This window comes from Equus przewalskii, chromosome 6 (genome assembly GCF_037783145.1).
Source record: "Equus przewalskii isolate Varuska chromosome 6, EquPr2, whole genome shotgun sequence".
NCBI lineage: Eukaryota > Metazoa > Chordata > Mammalia > Perissodactyla > Equidae > Equus > Equus przewalskii.
This window is the reverse complement of record NC_091836.1, coordinates 70,981,130-71,000,546: the sequence shown is the minus strand read 5'-3', so window position 1 is coordinate 71,000,546 and position 19,417 is coordinate 70,981,130. Positions and strand designations below refer to the sequence as shown.

The window sequence follows — 19,417 nt, the reverse complement described above, 5'->3', positions numbered from 1 at the left end:
GAGCAACCTGAGTGTCTGCTGACAGAGGAATGGATGAACAAAATGTGGTATACACGTACAATAGAGTATTATTCAGCCTTAAAAAGGAAATAGATTCCGACACATGCTACAATCTGGGTGAACCTTGAGGACATTAATGTTAAGTGAAATAATCCAGTCACAAAAAGATAAATACCGTGTGATTCAACTTTTATGAGGTCCCTAAGCAGTCACGTTCATGGAGACAGTGCAATGTTGGTTGTCAGGGATTAGGGGTTAAGGATTGGGGAGCGATTGTTCAATGGGTACAGAGTTTTACTTTTGCAAGATGGAAGGAGTTCTGGAGATGGATGGTGGTGATGGTTGCACAACAATGTGAATGGACTTAATGCCACTGAACTGTATAGTTAAAAATGGTTTAAATGGTAGATTTTATGTTACATATATTTTGTCACAAAGAAGAGTACAGTCCTTTTTGAAATGTAGGACAAGGAAAATAATTTTTTTTTTTTTAAAAAAGATTTTATTTTTTCCTTTTTCTCCCCAAAGCCCCCCGGTACATAGTTGTGTATTCTTCGTTGTGGGTTCTTCTAGTTGTGGCATGTGGGACGCTGCCTCAGCGTGGTCTGATGAGCAGTGCCATGTCCGCGCCCAGGATTCGAACTAACGAAACACTGGGCCGCCTGCAGCGGAGCGCGCGAACTTAACCACTCGGCCACGGGGCCAGCCCCAAGGAAAATAATTTTTTAACCCAATTTCAATGTATATTACTCTCCATAGTTAAAAGGCATATATTAATTAAAATGGTGTTGAGTATTTATACGAGCATAAATATCTGACAGGAGGAGGCAGAAAAAGAAAGATAAAGCCTGGAGAACAGAGGAGATCACTGACTTGCTTTTTACATACCTCTGTACTACCTGAACTATTAAAATAAGCTATGTTTTACTTTTTAAACTAAAAATCCAATAAAGAAGAAACAAAATAGGCTCAGAGATTTCTGTTTCTAGCTATATAAGAGCACTTATTTGGCTACTTCTTTCTATGTTCAAACATACAAAGGCACCAATGTTTACACATTAAGGATACAAGGAACAGACAGTCAGAATTGGGCCTCACAGTAGCACGATTAATTTAAATACCAAATACCTACCGTATGTTGAACACTTTGCTAGGCTCTTAGATACAAAACGCAGGACACTGTGCCTGCTTTGTAGAAGGTCATGTCCAGAGTGGAAACTACCACAATTAAATGCTAAGTGCACAGGGGCCTGTGGATATGGAAGAGGCGACTGGAGAAGGTCAGAGATTTCCCGGGATTCAGTGAGTCAAATAGTAGAGGCTGCCTATAGTATTAAGTTCTACCTTTTTTTCCCCCTGCTTTTTTCTCCCCAAATCCCCCCAGTACATAGTTGTAAATTTTAGTTGTGGGTCCTTCTAGTTTTGGCATGTGGGACGCGGCCTCAGTGTGGCCTGACAAGAGATGCCATGTCCACGCCCAGGATCCGAACCAGTGAAACCCTGGGCTGCCCAAGTGGAGTGCATGAACTTAACCACTCGGCCACAGGGCTGGCCCCTAAGTTCTACTTTTTAATGAATTAAAATGATTTCCCTTGAGTAATTATCACTAACGTTTTAAAATCGACTCTTCTTTTAACTGCTATTTCCCTAAATAAAATCTAGAGAACTGTGTGTGTGTGGGGGGGTGTTTCAAAAGAACAAATAGCAAATATTTCCTGTCAAATTTATTGCTTCCATTTCAAAGCCCCTGTAATATTCTCATTTATAATTATTATTAAACATTCTCCACAGCTGAGTGGGGTAATGTGTCTCATCTTACAAATAATTCATCCATGTCAGTCAGGTCAATGACAAAATAGACTCAAATCTTGACCTTTCAAATCATCTCAGGCTTATGATTCTATTGTTTTCCAACAGGGCATTGTGTCATATAAAAGGATCACATACTAGAAATTGCCATAAAACTTACTTTAAACATATTCGTATACAGTCATGTGCTGCTTAACGACATTTTGGTCAACGACAGACCACATATATGGCAGTGGTCCCTTAAGATTAGTGCCATATAGCCTAGATGTATAGTAGGCTATGCCATCTAGGTTTTCTAAGTACACTCTATGATGTTTACACAATGACGAAATCACCTAAGGATGCCTTTCTCAGAAAACAGCCCTGTTAAGTGACGCATGACTGTTTACTTGGAAGACATTGCTTTTATATTCTAGTAAAGGTTATGACACTTAAAAAAACTGTTAGCATTACAAGAAAACAAAACACCCATACATCCATAAAAACTAAAATTAAAGCCAATATGGGTAGAACATGTTTCCAAAAATATATAAGGAATGTTAACATATACTGTACTTTGCCACTAGGAATCAATCCAAAACGTTTCATCTTGGCAACGCTGGTTGATACTAAACATTCCTTTCTTTCTCCTTTATTTTGAGTTCATTTTTTGATTCTCAAGGAAAGGAATGAAAGGTTGCTGTCACAGCAATAGGGGTCACTGCCATATGCTTTTGCAGTCTTCTAGCAGCTTTCCAAATATGTCATCTCAGAATAATTTCTTCCTTTTTCCTCTTTCACCCCCTGTAACTTAATTGTTACAATGTTTTCTTGACCCAGCATTTCTAAAATCACATTCTTCCTCTGTTTCTCAACAACTGCTCTCTGATCCCTTTTACTTCCTGTCACTTGACAGAACTTCAATCAAAACTATTCTTTCTAGCTGTACTAATATTTGTCCTTTTTTAGATGTTATAAAATGCTTACTCTTACTGCCAGGGCAGATAAGAAGAATATTTTTGAGTTGGTTTTAGTAGCTGTCTTCTTGTACTCAGCAAAACAACCTCGAAGGGCTTCACCGACTTTATGGTGCTGTCATGAACTGGAATGCAGTGGGTCCTTGGGTCTGATCGACTTGGGTCTGAACGCTGACTATGCCATGACTTGTTGTGTGACGGTGGGCAAATTTTTAAATTCTCAAATTCAACAACCTCATCTTTATAATCACCTCTTCACAGGGTTATCATAAGGATTAAATGAGGTAATATATTTAAACGCCTAACACATGCTTGATACATTAATAAATCATTACTTTTGTTGTTTTTATGAGGAAAAGAGAATCTAGATAAAGAATCTGGTGATATCCAAAACAGAGGAAGGCAGCTCCTTATAACTGACTAGCAGAACCTCTGAATTCCATCTAGACAGAGATCTGATGACAGTGAACATCATTTCAAATACAACCCAAGTAGTTATAAAAGATGAAGTTGAAAATATCAGCAAAGTGGATTTCTGCTTCCAGGAAGTATGGAGTATCAGGGACCAGACACAAGTTCCTTCCAGAAATAACTAACAAACTGCTCAAAATAGATGAAAGAACAGTTTTTTTCCCCTTCTTTTTCTCCCCAAAACCCCTCAGTACATAGTTGTATATTTTAGTTGTGGGTCCTTCTAGTTGTGGCATGTAGGACGCCGCCTCAGCATGGCCTGACGAGTGGTGCCATGTCCACGCCCAGGATCCAAATCAGCGAAACCCTGGGCCACCAAAGCGGAGTGCACAAACTTAACCACTTGGCCATGGGCCGGCCCCGAAAGAAGAGTTTTTAAGACACTGGACATGATGCAATGAAAGACAGTGATCCTTCACTGATGGGAAACAAGCAATTTCTCCAACTTCGTGTTGGAAGAAAGTTTCCAGGCTGAGACAGTTTCCCCTGAGACAAGTTTCCAGGGGAAGAGAACCCAGGCAGAGGACGGTGGTCTCCCTGAATTGAGGATATGGATCTGGGAATTTAGGAAGGCCAAAGTGGCTAGAGTTCAAAGGGCAGGGTATTGCAGCAGAAAGAGATACATAGAGAGAACTCTGGAAATCTGCAGAGGGTCCCCCCAAGTCTCCTGCTGAGTACTGATCAGCACATGTATGTGAAGAACTACCTGAAGCTAGGGACAGAACCACTCAAAGGATGAGAGGGAATGATCCTCAGCACTCACACAGGTCTGGGAAGACTTCCTGTTTCCTCTTGACAGAGTGAAAACCTCATAAGGTAGAGGGCATCAGGTAAGAACTCAGAAATCAGTAAGGATATAGAAGAAATGAACAGCCGCTATGAACCAACTTGACTTAATTGACGTTGTTAGAATATAACACCTGACAACAGTACATAAGGAACACTTACCACAAAATAAAGCAAGTCTCAGTAAATTTAAAAGAATTCAAGTATGTTATTTGACCACACTGGAAATAAATTAGAAGTCAAAAATATAAATATACCTGTAAAATCCCCAAATAGTTGGAAACTCAATAACACTTCTAAACAACACAGGAATCAAAGAAAAAATTAAAAGGCAAATTAGAAAATATTTTGAACTGAATAAAAATGGTAACACAATGTATCAGAATTTGTGCAATGGAGCTAATGCAATATTTAGAGAGAAATATTTAGTACCAAATGCTTATATTGGAAAAGAAGGAAAGTCTTAAACCAACGACTTCGGCTTCTACCTTAAGAAATTAATAAAGAGAAAATTAAATCCAAATTAATCAGAAGGAAGGAAATAATAAAAACCAGAGCAGTAGTCGATAAAATACAAAAACAACAGGGGAAAAAAAATCAATGAAATCAGAAGCTTGTTCTTTGTGATGATCCATCAAATTGATAAGCCTCTAATAGAATGATCAGGAAAAAAGAAAGGAGATATAACCAATATCAGGAATGAGAGAGGTGATGTCACTACAGATTTGCGAGGTACTCAAAGGATAATAAAGGCATATTATGAACAACTTCATGTCAATAAAGCTGGCAGCTTAGATGGAATAGACAAATTCGTTAGGAGACACAAATGATCAAAGTCAACTCATGAAGAATAACTTGAATAACCCTATAAACACTAAAGAAATTGAGTTTGTTGTTTCAAAACTCCCACAAAGAAAACTCCAGGCTCAGATAACTGCTCTGGTAAAATTTTTTTTTTTTGAGGAAGATTAGCCCTGAGCTAACATCTGCTGCCAATCCTCCGCTTTTTGCTGAGGAAGACTGGCCCTGAGCTAACATCTGTGCCCATCTTCCTCTACTTTATATGTGGGACGCCTACCATAGCACGGCTTGACAAGCAGTGTATAGGTGCGCACCCAGGATCCGAACCGGTGAACCCTGGGCTGCCAAAGTGGAACGTGTAAACTTAACCGCTGCACCACTGGGCCAGCGCCTGCTCTGGCAGATTCTACCAAACATTTAAGGAAGAAAAAAGTCTACACAATTCTACACAAGCTTCCAGAAAACTGTGTAGAAAGGGAGGAGATACTTGTCAAATTATTCTGAGAGAAGCAATATACCAAATCCAGACAAAAATATTACAAGAAAATTGTAGATTAGTGTCTGCCATGAACAGAGATACAAAAATGCCTATCAACATTTTAACAAATCAATTCCAACCAATATATAAAAAGGATGATATATCATGATCCAGGTGGAGTTTTTCAGGAATATGAAGTTAGTTTAACATTTGAAAAATCACCAGTGCAATTCTCCATATTAACAGACTTAAAAAGAAAAATAGGGGCCAGCCCCGTGGCAGAGTGGTTAAGTTCGCACGCTCCAGTTCGGTGGCCCAGGGTTCTGCTGGTTCAGATCCTGGGCGCGGACATGGCACCGCTCATCAGGCCATGCTGAGGCGGCATCACATATGCCACAACTGGAAGGACCCACAACTAAAAATACACAACTATGTACCAGGGGGCTTTGGGGAGAAAAAAGGAAAAATAAAATCTTTAAAAAAAAGGCCCAACTTCCTTTAAAAAAAAAGAAAAAGATTTGACAAGATCCAACATCCATTCCCATCAGCAATCTAAAGAGAAATAGAGAAAACTTCCTCAGTATGATCAAGGGCACCTACAAAAACCCTACTGTTACCGTGATACTTAATGGTGAAAGACAGGCACCTTTCTGCCTAAGTTTGGGAACAAGGCAAGGGCATCTGCCAGCCAGCCCTCACACTTCTATTCAGCATGGTACTGGAGAGTCTAGTTGTTATAGTAAGAGGACAAAAGGAAGCAGAGAAGGAAACAAAAGGCATCTGAATTGGAAAGGAAGAAGTTAAACTGTCCTACATGTAGGTGACATGTCTATATAGAAAATCTACAAAAAAACTAGTACAACTAATAAATGAGTTTAGCAAGGTCGCAGGATGCAAGATCAGTGTACAAAAATCTATTTATTTCTATATACCAGCAATGAACAATTGGAAATCGAAATTAAAAAACCGAATTTACAAAAAAAACTGAAAGAGTTAGTCTGACAAAGGATGTGCAAGATCAATAGAATGAAAAGATGTTCAACATTATTAGGGAAACGTAGATTAAAACTACAATGATACAGCATTACACGTGTATTAGAATGTCTAAAACTAAAAAGACTGACCATACAGATAGTGCTGGCAAGGCTGTGGAACAACTGGAATACTAGTGTGCTACTGATGGAAATGTGAAATGGTACAACCACTTTGGGAAATAATTTGGCAGTTTCTTATACTGGTAAACATACTCTCTATATGAACCAGCCGAAAAGCATGTTCCTAGGAGTTTTACTTGTAATAGTCCAAAACAACCCAAATGCCCATCATCAGGCGAATGGATAAACTGGTACAGCCATTCAATGGACTACTACTCAGTATTTAAAAGAAATGAACTATTGACACATGCAACAACACGGATGATCCTCAAAATAATCATGCTGAGTGAAAGACGAGACAAAAAGAGTACATATTGTATGGTTCTGTTTATGCAAAATTCTAGGAAACGAAAACTAATTTACAGCGACAGAAAGCAGATCAGTGGTTGATTGAGGGGCAGGAACGAGGGATTACAAAGGAGCATGAGGAAATTTTTGGGGGTGATGGATATGTTTCTCATCTTAATTGTGGTGTGAGTTTCACTGGCGTATACATATGTCACAATGAATCAGATCTAAACGTGCAGTCTATCATATGTCAATTATACCTCAGTAAAGCTGTTAAAAAATATCAATAAAGTTTGGGAATGTTAATGACCACTGGTCACGTAGTACTTACAGATACTACAAGACCATTACAGTCGTGTGCTATCTAACGATGTTTCAGTCAATAACCAACTGCATATACAACAGTGGTCCCATAAGATTAATACCATATAACCTAGGTGTGTGGTAGGCTATATCATCTTGGTTTGTGTAAGTACACTCTATGATGTTCGCACAATGATGAAATCACCTAATGACGCATTTCTCAGAAATGTCCCTGTTGTTAAGCGATGCATGACTGTAATTACACTGAAAATATGACATTCAATGAGGATTCAACAGATGCTAAGAAAAAAAGAAGGAAGAAAGGAATGCTCAGCGATTAAAATGAATCATGATAAAAGTTAGAGGAATGAAGGGTCATCCACAGAGTAAGAGAGTTTGCTGAAGAGCAGGGCTTACACATGTGGGTTCAAATCCTAGCTCTCTCCACTTACTAGCTGTGTGACCTTGGGTGAGAGAGTTAATTCTTCCAAGTCCATCTCCTTGTCTGTAAATACATTCAGGATCGTTGTGATCATTAACTGAAATGTATGACTGTGCCTGACGTAGTAGCTGGTACATAATAGATGCTTTATCAATGTGATCTCCTTCCTTTTAGTAGTATTTTAAGCTTACTTGTAGAACTGGAGTAAACTGCTTATCCTGAGGTTCAGATTAAATTTTTGAAAATGTACTATGTATAAGGATCTGTGTCAGGCACTTGTTATTATGGCTATGCAGAAAGTCAAAGGATACCACACAGCTGGAGATACTTCTCTTAGAAGTGAAAATCTCTACATATTTTCAATGCCCAGCTTTGGTCTTGGCCATCAGTGAGACTGGTTCTCTCAATCTGTGGCCACAAACTCAAGAGACATACTCAGCTTGGTATCTCCCAGCACGTGGGAGAGGGTCTCACGAGCAATGCAGGCTCAGTCCATGCTTACTGAACTGAATTAAACTCATCTGACTGGGAATCTGAAATGTCAGTTTCATTAAAAGTGTGGCATTTTGAGTATGGGGTTTAGTCCAGTAAAAAGACCACTGCTCATTTGGAAATACCCTAAATATGAAAGTGACTGAAGATTTTTGCAGTTGTGTTCTTTTATTTTCTACAGTTCACGTTTATCTCATTATAAAAATCCACTGTTTCCTTTCTTTGGGATTAACTTAAACCAACAAATAAATTTTCATGTTTCAAAACCAAAGCCCATTTAACCACAAGGACTATTAGACATTCCTGAGGCAGACAGGAACCAAACTACCATTCTGAAGGTTAAAAATATTTACTCTCCTAGCTTTTCAAACACATTATTCAGCAAAGTCTTCATAATGAGTGGAGTCAGAATTTATCGCTATGCAACTCTGCAAAATGCTCGTGCTCTCAGGGAGGTTGCACAACAAAGCAGATGGCAGGATGCCTTTGTATAGTAGTTGGGGGAAGTGGCTGAAGACAAGGAAGTCATGGAAACACTGTCAGCTATAGTTTGAAAATCTTAGGGAAAAAAGAAGAGAAAGAACAGAAATAAACCAATCTCAAACAAAGGACTATAGATTTTTTGAGCCGGTAATTCCACTTCTAAAAATCAGTATTATAGAAAAACTCCCAAGTATGGAAAACAGATATGTACACATATGTTTTTCAGAGTATTATTTAGAATATCTGGAGGCAATCTAAATATTGAACCTATAAGGGAATAGTTAAGTGAATTATGGCACAACTTCCTGATGGAATATTATATACACACGAAAAGGATGATTATGAAGAACACCCAGCAATATGGAATGTTAGATGGAAAAATATACAAAATTAACTCTATGAACGATAAATATGTTAAAAAAAGAATAATAGAAAGTGCAAGGAAATACATCAAGTTGCTAACAGTGGTGTTATAAGGATGGAGCTACTGGTCATTTCTATTGTACTTTCTAAATTTTTTGTAATCTAGTTACATAGCTTTTTAATTTTAAAATTAATATAATTTCAAAATTAGGTTGTAAACTGGGTGTGGGTTTTTGAGTAAGAGATGGCAGAAAAATAAGAGAAGGGAGGGATGAGTGACAGAAAGGCTGTCTGGGTCACAGGCAGGAACCCAATCATAGAAAGCTGTGTGTAGGCTCTGGTTAACCATCAACTGGATAACTATATATCAGTAGACTGCTCTCCTTTTCAAGAAATGTTGCTATTTTCTGTGATTGTTTTTATTCCCAATCCTATATTCTGTACCACAGCATAATACAGAAGGCAAAGAATTAACAACCAAGTAAGTATAGCTCCTTTCTTATTTTATAAGGTAAATAGACTAAATATTTTAAAAACATTTATCTTCTATAAGGCACTTTACATTGTTGAAGTCTAACGGTAGTATTAACCATATTTCTAGATGGAAGGGAATTCTAAACTTGATGACTAACGTTTTTGTTGGCATCTATACTGGAAGAAATAATTTGGTCCCAGAATGTGTATTTCTGCTTCATGCTCCTAGCCAGCCAGCTGTCACTGTGAAGAGATACAACTCCTCCTAGATTATTTCAGCGCTGCCATTTAAAAGCAGGTTAAATAAATATTGGGACTTCATTAAGCTTTTTGTGCCTACATGTCTCCTTTATTTATATTGTTAGTAGAGCTTCCCCAAAATATATCCCTCAGCTGAAAGTGGGAAAACACAGGCTCCGTAAGACTGACAAGAGGGAAGAGAATGAGACGGGACTGCAAATGCTGCCTTAACAGAGGATGTGACATGTTTCCAGCTGAGCTGACATCTTTGGACAGTTCTCACAAATACCCAGTTTATTCAACCCTTACTACCAGACTGCACGTCTCACTGCCACACACGGTACTGGCCACATCTTCCTTGCTTCCTTCCTTCATACTCAGAAGCCCTTTATCTCCCATTAAAATTCTTCAAGGACTATCTCAAATGACATTTCCTTCGGGGAGCAAACTTCTTTCCTATTTTTTCTAGCTGATATTGAGCTCTTTTGATAGCATTTCACAAAATCATGAGATTTTGGAGTTGGAGGAGATCTTAGAATTATTTAACCTAACTTTCTCCCTGAAACCCAGAGAGAAGTGACTTTTCCCAAGGTGCGTCGATGCGTCAGGAGCAAACAATTCTGAGTTTGCCACACAGCTGTCCAGTCATGCACTGCCATGTATCACGAAGATCTATAAAGTTGTCTGTTCTACTAGCTGGTAAGCTCTTTGAGGAGAGAGACCAAGTCTTGTTCATCTCTGATTTCCCAGGAAGTAGGTACACAGTCAGGCAATAAGTGCCTGCCCAGCTGATTTAGTTAGAAAAGGTGCCAGTCCAAGGAAAATCATGGGTTTGACTGGTTGTCATCAGAGCTGCTGAAGAAGCCAAAAGCCAAGTTTGTGCCTGGAATTTGCTGTTAACATAAATTCTGTATAACAGAATAACCTGAAGAAGATGGGAATTGTGATTTTTAAAAGATGCAATAGGAAGAGATATTCCATGACACAGAGTAATTTTCTTGTATTGAAGACAGGGCAAGTCTCTTCTATCCCCAAAGTCAAGGGGGTGATGTGTGCTTATTTTCTCCAGTTGAATTACCCATTAACAGCGAAATAAAAACAAACCTTCAATAGACTGTTTTCTTTTTTTGAGGAAGATTAGCCTTGAGCTAACATCTGCTGCCAATCCTCTTCTTTTTGCTGAGGAAGACTGGCCTTGAGCTAACATCTGTGCCCATCTTCCTCCACTTTATATGTGGGATGCCTGCCACAGCATGGCTTGCCAAGTGCTGCCATGTCCACACCCGGGATCCGAACCAGTGAACCCCCGGCTGCCGAAGTGGAACGTGCAAACTTAACTGCTGCACCACCAGGCTGGCCCCCAGATTGTTTTTCCTTAAAGTGCAACCCATACACAATCCTTTCTAAATGTGCAAGTGTATTCCCATTAGGAAATCATAATGCTAGCTGAAAAAACTGACAAAATTTCCAGGAATGTGCTTAAATTTTGGTCCATTTCTCTAGCAAGGATGCCTTTTATCTGCAGGGCACAAGAACTGAAGAGGTACTATGGATATAGTGGGAAGTTGGGAGATTATAGGGTTTTAGCTTTTAGTTTGCCACTATTCTATCTATCCATCCATCCATCCATCCATTACTTCGACAGGTATTTATTAAGTACCTATTATGCACCAGGCACTTTGCTGTGTAGAGCAGTGAACCAGGCAGACATGGAAATGAGATTCCAGAGAGGAAGATAGACAATAAAAAAACCCAAAGAAGAAAAGTATAGATTCTAATAAATGCCACAGGAAAAAGGATGAGAGAGAGTAATGGGTGGGGAGGTAGCAGCAGGAATTACTCTAGTCTGACCAGCTAGGCATCACAGATCCATCTATGTAATATCAGGCAAATCACCGAGCTTTTCTGGTACTCAGATCTCCAACATGAAAAATCAAGGTTGAACTGGATGACATCAGAGTGGAAAGAGCCCTGGACTTGAAGTAAGAAAACTTAAGCTTGAGTTCTGGCTTTGTTTGTAAGACCATACCTGCACTGTCTCCCTGAGGAAAGATACTGTGAGCAGAGTGTGAAAGCCCTTGTGAACTGAACAGACTAAGTCACAGAGTAAGAGTGTTCCTTTCCCTTCTTTAAGATCGTTTACAACTCTCTGGATGTTAATTTTCATTTACACTAGAGAAGACCTCTGAGAACTTCAGAAATATTAAATTATAATTTTTATTCTGCTACTTCCAGACAAGACGCATATCTACTTCATGAATAGGGATAATGAGTTTGGCAAATCAGCACTGATAAGCCAACTAGTGGTAATACATTCTTCACTGCACATAAAAAAAAAAAGCACTATTTTTTTTCTGTACTAAGTTTGACTCAATTAGTGATAGGCTAAAGAAAGAAAAACCCAATCCAGTAGCAAGATCCATGATTTTTGCTTTTAAATTTTGTCTATCAAGTTTGCCTACATAGTAAGAGAATAGCACCCTTCAGTAAAAGTCAGCCCATCATATCCAAGAAGAGACACCTTACCGAGTGTAAAGTGCCATTATTGGTCACTGCAGGAAGGCGGGCCCACCGCTCATTTTCCAGTTCTTCCATTACTTGGTTCATTGCACTCTTTAGCCACGTGTCCACAGAAACACCAATCTGCTTTAGCAGGTCCAGCCGGGCTTCAGCTTTCAACTTAATTATCTAAGAAAACCAAGAAAATGGTCAGAAATCAAGGCATTTTTTTTCTCAAATTGATTGTTTAAATTATTCCTCATTTTAAAAATTAATTAATTTTTTTAAAGGATTTCTCTTTTCCTTCTTCTCCCCAAAGCCCCCCAGTACATAGATGTATATGTTTTTAGTTGTGGGTCCATTTAGTTGTGCTATGTGGGATGCTGCCTCAGCATGGCTTGATGAGTGGTGCCAGATCTGCGCCCAGGATCGGAACCCGTGAAACCCTGGGCTGCCGAAGCAGAGTGCATGAACTTAACCACTCGGCCACGGGCTGGCCCTCCTCATTTATTAATTAGAACAATCTTGACATTCACTAGCAATTCTTCTTTGGCACAGATGTTAACTTTTCACTTGGAGAGAGAGAAAGTGGGGAGGGGAAGGAACAAAGGAACAGGAATGAGGGCCTGCTGACGAAGGCAAACGGCACACTTACATCTTGACAAGCTTGACAAATATAATTTAGGAAGAGGAAGATATTAATGCGCCATAAAGTCTGCCTTCTTTTCCTCTTAATAAAGCTATGCCTCAGAACATCCTAAAATCTAGTATTTTCAATAGCCTTGTAACCACCTCCTGGACTTTTTCTTCTCCTCTATAATCCATCTTTTACAAGTCTGCAAATGATCTCCTCACTCTCCTGGTTAAAAACTACCGTAACTCCTCACTGCCCAGTGAGTAAAGATTTTAAATTAAATTATGATATAGCTGTCAGAAATAGTAGAGGTTAAGAATAAAAAGCTCCTATTCTCCAAGTTCAAGAAAAGGGAAAGACCGCCTGTTGTTTGGCTCTTGTTCCAAGCCATCAGCAAGTAACCACAGAACCAGTTTAACCGGGTCCCAATCAAACAGTAGCTGCTTTGCTCCAATAGCCACGCCTCTACAAGGCAGCCAATCAGTGACAGCCCCATGCTTCTGCAAGGTAGCTAATCAGTGACAGCCATGCTTCTGCAAGGCAGCCAATCAGTGACAGCCCATGTTTCTGCAAGGCAGCCAATCAACCACAGCCTCACTCCAGCAGTCATCAGTAGTCCCGCTTCCACTCCTGCTTCTGACAGTCCACCAATCTCTGTACACCACAGCTAAAAGCGAGCCAATCTTTAAAATATTCCCAGTTTTGAAAATCTGCCAATCCCAGAAATCCACACTTCTCAAAATCCTATATATTAGTTCTGCTTTGTTCAGAGAGGTTGTATTTTGTAAGTACCATTCTCTTTTGTTTAGAAAGTAGTAAATTGAACTTCATTGTTCCACATATTAGAGTGGTGGTCTCCTCCTTCAACATTTGAAGGTTCCAATGAGATAACTTTGAGGACCCTCACTTGACGGCCTTCTCTGGGACTCTTGGACAAATAAGTGTGCTCACTGAGCTCTTCTGGTATGCAATTTGGATCACTCTCTGGATTCTCTGCTGGGGGAGTTGGTATCAAAAAGGATCTCAGCTCTGACTTGTTTCACTGAGCTCTCACTGCTGAATTTATGATTTTTTAAGCATATAGATTAAAAAAATTGAGAACTCATATTACATAAAATTCACCATTTTAATCATTTTAAAGTATATTTCAGGGTTTTGGGTATCATATAGATCTTCATATAAAGTAATTTGAGTTTCTGGCTTGGAGGTATACCATTTGGTAAACAGTATTGCAAAAGTCTACTTATTTTTCTAAAAATTTCTTTTTTTATAACAACTTTATTGAGATAAAGTTCACATACCATAAAATTCAACCATTTAAAATGTATAATTCAATGGTTGATATTATATTCATTCACAGACATATGCAACTATCACCACCGTCAATTTTAGAACATTTTAACCACCTCCAAAAGAAACCCCATATCGTTTAGCTACTGCTCCCATATCCCTTATTCTCTGAAGCCTCACACAACCACTAATCTACTTTCTCTATCTATAGATTTACCTATTCTGAACATTTAATACAAATAGAATCATACAATATGTGGTCTTCGTGACTGCTTGTTTCACTTAGCACAATGTTTTCAAGGTTCATTTATGTTGTAACATGATCAGTATATCATTCCTCTTTATGGCCAGATAACATTCTACTGTATGGATACACCACATTTCATTTATCCATTTGTCAGCTGATAGACAGACATTTGGGTTGGTTCAACTTTTCAGCTAATATGAATTATGTTGCTGTAACATTAGTGTATAAGTTTTTGTGTAGACACGCATTTTCATTTCTCTTGGGTGTATATCCAGCACTGGAATTGCTGGGTCATAAAATAATGCTATGTTTAACCATTTGGGGAAATGCTCGACTGTTTTCCAAAGCAGCTGTCCCATTTGACAATCCCACTGGCAGAGTATAAGGGTTACCATATCTTCACATCCTAGTCAACACTTGTGAATGTCTTTTTGATTCTAGCCAACCTAGTGGGTGTTAAGTGGTATCTCACTGTGGTTTTGATTTGTATTTCCCTGATGTCTAATGATGACAAGCATCTTTTCACGTGCTTATTCATCATTTGTATATCTTCTTTGGAGAAATGTCTATTCAGATCCTTGGCCCATTTTTAAATTGGGTTGTCTTTTTATTGTTCTTTTTAAGAGTTTTTATATATTCTAGATAAAAGTCCCTTATCAGGTACAAGATTTGCAAATATTTTTTCATATCTTGCTGGTTGTCTTTCATTTTCTTAATAGTGTCTTTTGAAGCACAAGCATTTTTAATTTTGATGAAGTCCAATTTATCTATTTTTTTCTACTGTTGCTTGGGCTTTTGTTGTCATATCTAAGAAATTAATCCAAGGTCACCAAGATTTATCCCTTTGGTTTCTTGTAAGAGTTTTACTTTAGCTGTTACATTTAGGTGTTTTGATCATTTTGAGTTAATTTTTGTATACAGTATGAGGTAGGAGTCCAACTTCATTTTTTGCATGTGGACATCCAGTTATCTCAGCACCATTCTAGAAGGCATTTTAAACTAATACAGGCAATGAAATGTTAAAAAAAAAAAAAGAGTGAGCCAACAAATCCTTTTCTGGAAATCATAAATGTAAGTCATTTAACTGCTGAAACAGAGAAACAAAGAAAAGAGAGAGAGGAAGAGAGTTGGAGAGATATTAGCATAGTCTATTTTCTCAAAAACAAGTAATCTAGTTTTCATAAGATTTATTTTTGTCAGTACTTTACCAAACAACTGATGAGCACGGTATTTGCAAACTTCAATTTTTAGATTGCAGTTCCAGAATAAATATTGCTATCTTTCCTTTAGCATTCCAACTATTTATATTTTAACAACTGCTTAAAAGCAGAATTTTCCAGTGTTTTCAAATGAATTTTGATGATTTGCCAACTGATTAAAATTTTGCACAGCATAGCTCTCTGTAATCTGATGGCATTCCAGATACTACTTGATTATATTAGACTGGCCCTGAGCTAACATCAGTGCCCATCTTCCTCTACTTTATATGTGGGACGCCCACCACAGCATGGCGTGCCAAGCCATGCCAGGTCCGCACCCGGGATCTGAACTGGCGAACCCCAAACCGCCAAAGCGGAACGTGTGCACTTAACCACTGCGCCACCGGGCTGGCCCCATAAAGTCTGTTTTATAGATGAGAAAAATGATTTAACCAAAGTCCTATCAATTGTGGTAAATTGCTATCCCCAATGAATCATGCCTCCTGGTGTCCATGTAGTCCTCTCTCACATTGATTCTGGGTTTGTTCATGTGATTTCTTTTGGCCAATGGGACATATGCCAATTTGATGCAAGCAGAGGTTTGATAAGTGGTATAAGGACTTGACTTCTTGGAATGTGCTTCCACCACCCGAGGCAGCCCAGGTTAGCCTAATTGAGGATGAAAGACCATATGGAAAAAAGGCCCAGCCCTCTAGGCAGACCCTCTAGCTGAATGCATCTCCTTGAGTAATCTTGGGCAAAACCTGCAAAAGAAATGCAAAGTCAACACTCAGAATAGTGAGAGATAATAAATTGTTGTTGTTTTCGCCATCAAGTTGGGTGTTTTTTTTTAAGGCAGTAACAGATTACTGCGTTTGAATAATCTAATCTCCAAATACCTGGGGTTTTCCATGTATCTTTCTGTTAGTGATTTTTAATTTAATTCTGGTGGGTCAGAGAACATGCTCTGCATGATATCAGTTCTTTTAAACTTACTGACATTGCTTTATGGTCCACTATATGGTCATGCTGAATATTCCACATGTTCTTTAAGAGAACATGGACTCTGCTCTTGTGGGGCAGACCGTTCTATAAATACCAATTAGGTAAAGTTGGTTAATAGTGTTGTTTAAGTCTTCTCTATCCTTACTGACTTTCTAGCTCTTTGTTCTATCAATTATTGAAAGAAATGTTGTAACCTCCAACTACCATTGTAGATTTGTCCATTTCTTCTTTCAGTTCAGTCAGTTTTTGCTTCAAGTATTCTGTAGCTCTATTTATTACTTACATACACATCTAGGACTGTTATGTCTCCTTGATAAAGTGACCTTATTTTTTAATCCTTATGAATTATCTCTCAATATTTCAGGTTCTGCAACCTATTTTGTTTGATATTAATATAATCACTCAGTTTTCTAATGATTAATGTTGCTCCCCTGTGGTGAGCAACAGCTGAAATTTCTGCCAAGCTCCCTGAAGTTTCTGCTGCACATGTGTATTCAGGTTTGACCAAGGATTTAGATGATTATTTATCTGCAAATATTAGGGCTCCCTGACATCCATCCTCAAGCCAGTAAAACTGGGGCTCTCTGCTTGAATTACAGTTGTGTGGCCCCTCACAAAGAGCTGTTTAATGTAAATGTCGCCAAGTATAGTCCCATTCCTTCAAGGATCGATTCCTCTCTAGTTTTATATGCTTTGGGTCATTTTCTAGTTCTATCAAGTAGGTATTTTGAATATTTTTACCTCAGATTAATAACTGTTATCAAAAAGAGGATTAGCCCAATATAAGCTAGCCCCTTATTACCAGAAGCAGAAATCCTTGGTAGAGATAAATTCTACATTCAAGGACAATGGCAAAGCTATCTTAAATTTCACTCACTACTTTACTATTAATCATATTTGTATTGTAATTTTGAAACTGTTCAATACATAGTGCAGGATAAAGCAAATAAAATATGATATTATTAGGAACCAAGGTTTTCAATGTAACAGAAAAATGATACAAATATAAAATCAATGAAGGTTAATAAAATCCTTCTAACTTTGGTTTTAATTGGAAATATCAATATGAACTTATGATTAAAAAAAAATTCCTAGCTCTAACAATAAAGAAAGAGCCAAGAAATAAATGACACCCATAACAATAAGCACCTTCTCAGCCCAGAACTTGGTGTCTAGATACTATTCTCTATTAAAAGACATGAGAGTTCCTTGGAGAAATGGCTAATTCTAAGTCTGGGCAGGGAAAAAAACAAGGTGAGCCTATGATAGCTTGTTCTTCTAGAAAGTAAGAAAGTGTTCTAAGACTGATGGGAATAATGTCAAAAGGACACAGAAGAAGGACTCCCACTGGCCAAATTTAGACAATATGAGGCTTAAAAAGCTCAACTGTCATTTAAAATTTGCTAAATGAATAAAAATCCATAATAAATTGAGAATACATAAGGTGGGACTCCATGAGGAGAAGCAAAGAATAACTACTGGGGAAAGGACATCTACCATGGAGCCACGAACCAAAAAACTCCCAGAGTTTGTACATGACTGAAAGGTGCTGCCGTTCCACCCAGGCGGAGCTGAGAAAGCCTGCTGGATACCACGGCACAAGAAGAAAGTGCAGAGAGGAAATGCAACAGTAATGGGGCTAAATCAGCCCTACTGGAAAGGCTAATCCAAACCAGCCCAAATAAAGCTGAAAAACGAGCCTCAGAAAGATCAAACTGATCTTTCATTGACCTGGCTGCCAAAACAAAACTCAACAGTCTTTAAAAGAAGAAAGGAGAATCCAGACACTCTATAACCAAACGTTCACAATTTCTAGTATTCAGCAAAAAATTACTAGGTATTTAAATAGCAGAAAAATATAAGTCACGACCAAAGGAAAAATTAGTCAGGAGAGAGAGCCAGAAGTCACAGATATGATGCAATGAGTAGACAAGGACTTTACAGTCACTATTCTAAATATACTTAAGGATTTAAAGGAAAGCATCAAGATAAATGAGAGTGAACTGGAAGATATAAAGAATCAAACAGAACTTACAGAGCTGAAAATATAATAACTGAAACAAAAATTCACAGGATGGGCTTAAGAGTAGATTATACACTACAGAAGAAAATATCAGTGAACTTGAATACATAGTAATATTAACTCATCAAACTGAGATTAAGATAAAAAATAAGGCTGGATAAAAAAACATGTGGGAGGATTTTTGTACGTGATGTGTAGGACAGTATCAAGTGACCTAATATTCACGTTGTTGGAGTTGAACTAAGCTACATAACAGAAAGCAGATCAGTTGTTGCCTGGTCACAAGAGAACTTTTTGGGAGGATAGAAATATTTTGTATCTTGATTGTGGTAGTGGATATTTAGGAGTATGCATTTGTCAAAGCTCATCAAATTGTTTATTTGAAATGGTTACATTTTATTGTATGTACATTATACCTCAATAGATCTGATTTTTAAAGTTCTATCACATCATAATGATACTTAAGAAAGAGAGAAAAATACCCATTTTCCACCATTGGAGGTAACTAGTACTTGCTAATTGCAATGGGAAAAAAAAAGAAAAAGAACCTTAACAGTGGAAAGATCTGGCAGCACGAACTTAATTAAGTGACTACTCTTAGCATCCTTAATAGTGAGATAACTTGATAAAAATATACTGTGATGAAAAACACAGCATCATCTATAAAGTATTCTTGCCTAAAATACTAACTCCATTCAGGCCTTAGAGTTAACTTCCACTTTACAGAATAGAAATAAACACAAAATCCAGTATTACAAAATACTGAGTTGAATTTAGCATGTTGGGAAATACATATTTACTCTTCGTCTTTTCTGTATGTTTGAAAATTTTCACAAGAGGAATTGAAGAAAGAAGTTAGTCAAGAGGTCTGCCAATATATTATAAGAGTACAGGGAAACCTCACAATAACAGGCCCTGAGGTAATGTAAATTTGGATATAATATACTGGAAATTTTGTTTTTATAGCAGGCTCACTCTAG

At 38.0% G+C, this 19,417-nt stretch overlaps 1 protein-coding gene across 9 annotated transcripts in view; it reads right to left on the bottom strand.

Annotated features, from left to right (window-relative positions):
- FCHSD2 (FCH and double SH3 domains 2) overlaps positions 1–19,417 on the bottom strand; it is a 276,748-nt gene that overhangs the window by 13,886 nt on the left and 243,445 nt on the right. For all 9 annotated transcript variants that reach the window (XM_070625887.1, XM_070625891.1, XM_070625883.1 and 6 more), the window contains one exon: positions 12,067–12,228. In XM_070625887.1, coding sequence (XP_070481988.1) covers positions 12,067–12,228 — 162 coding nt within the window. The remainder of the gene's footprint in view (positions 1–12,066; positions 12,229–19,417) is intronic.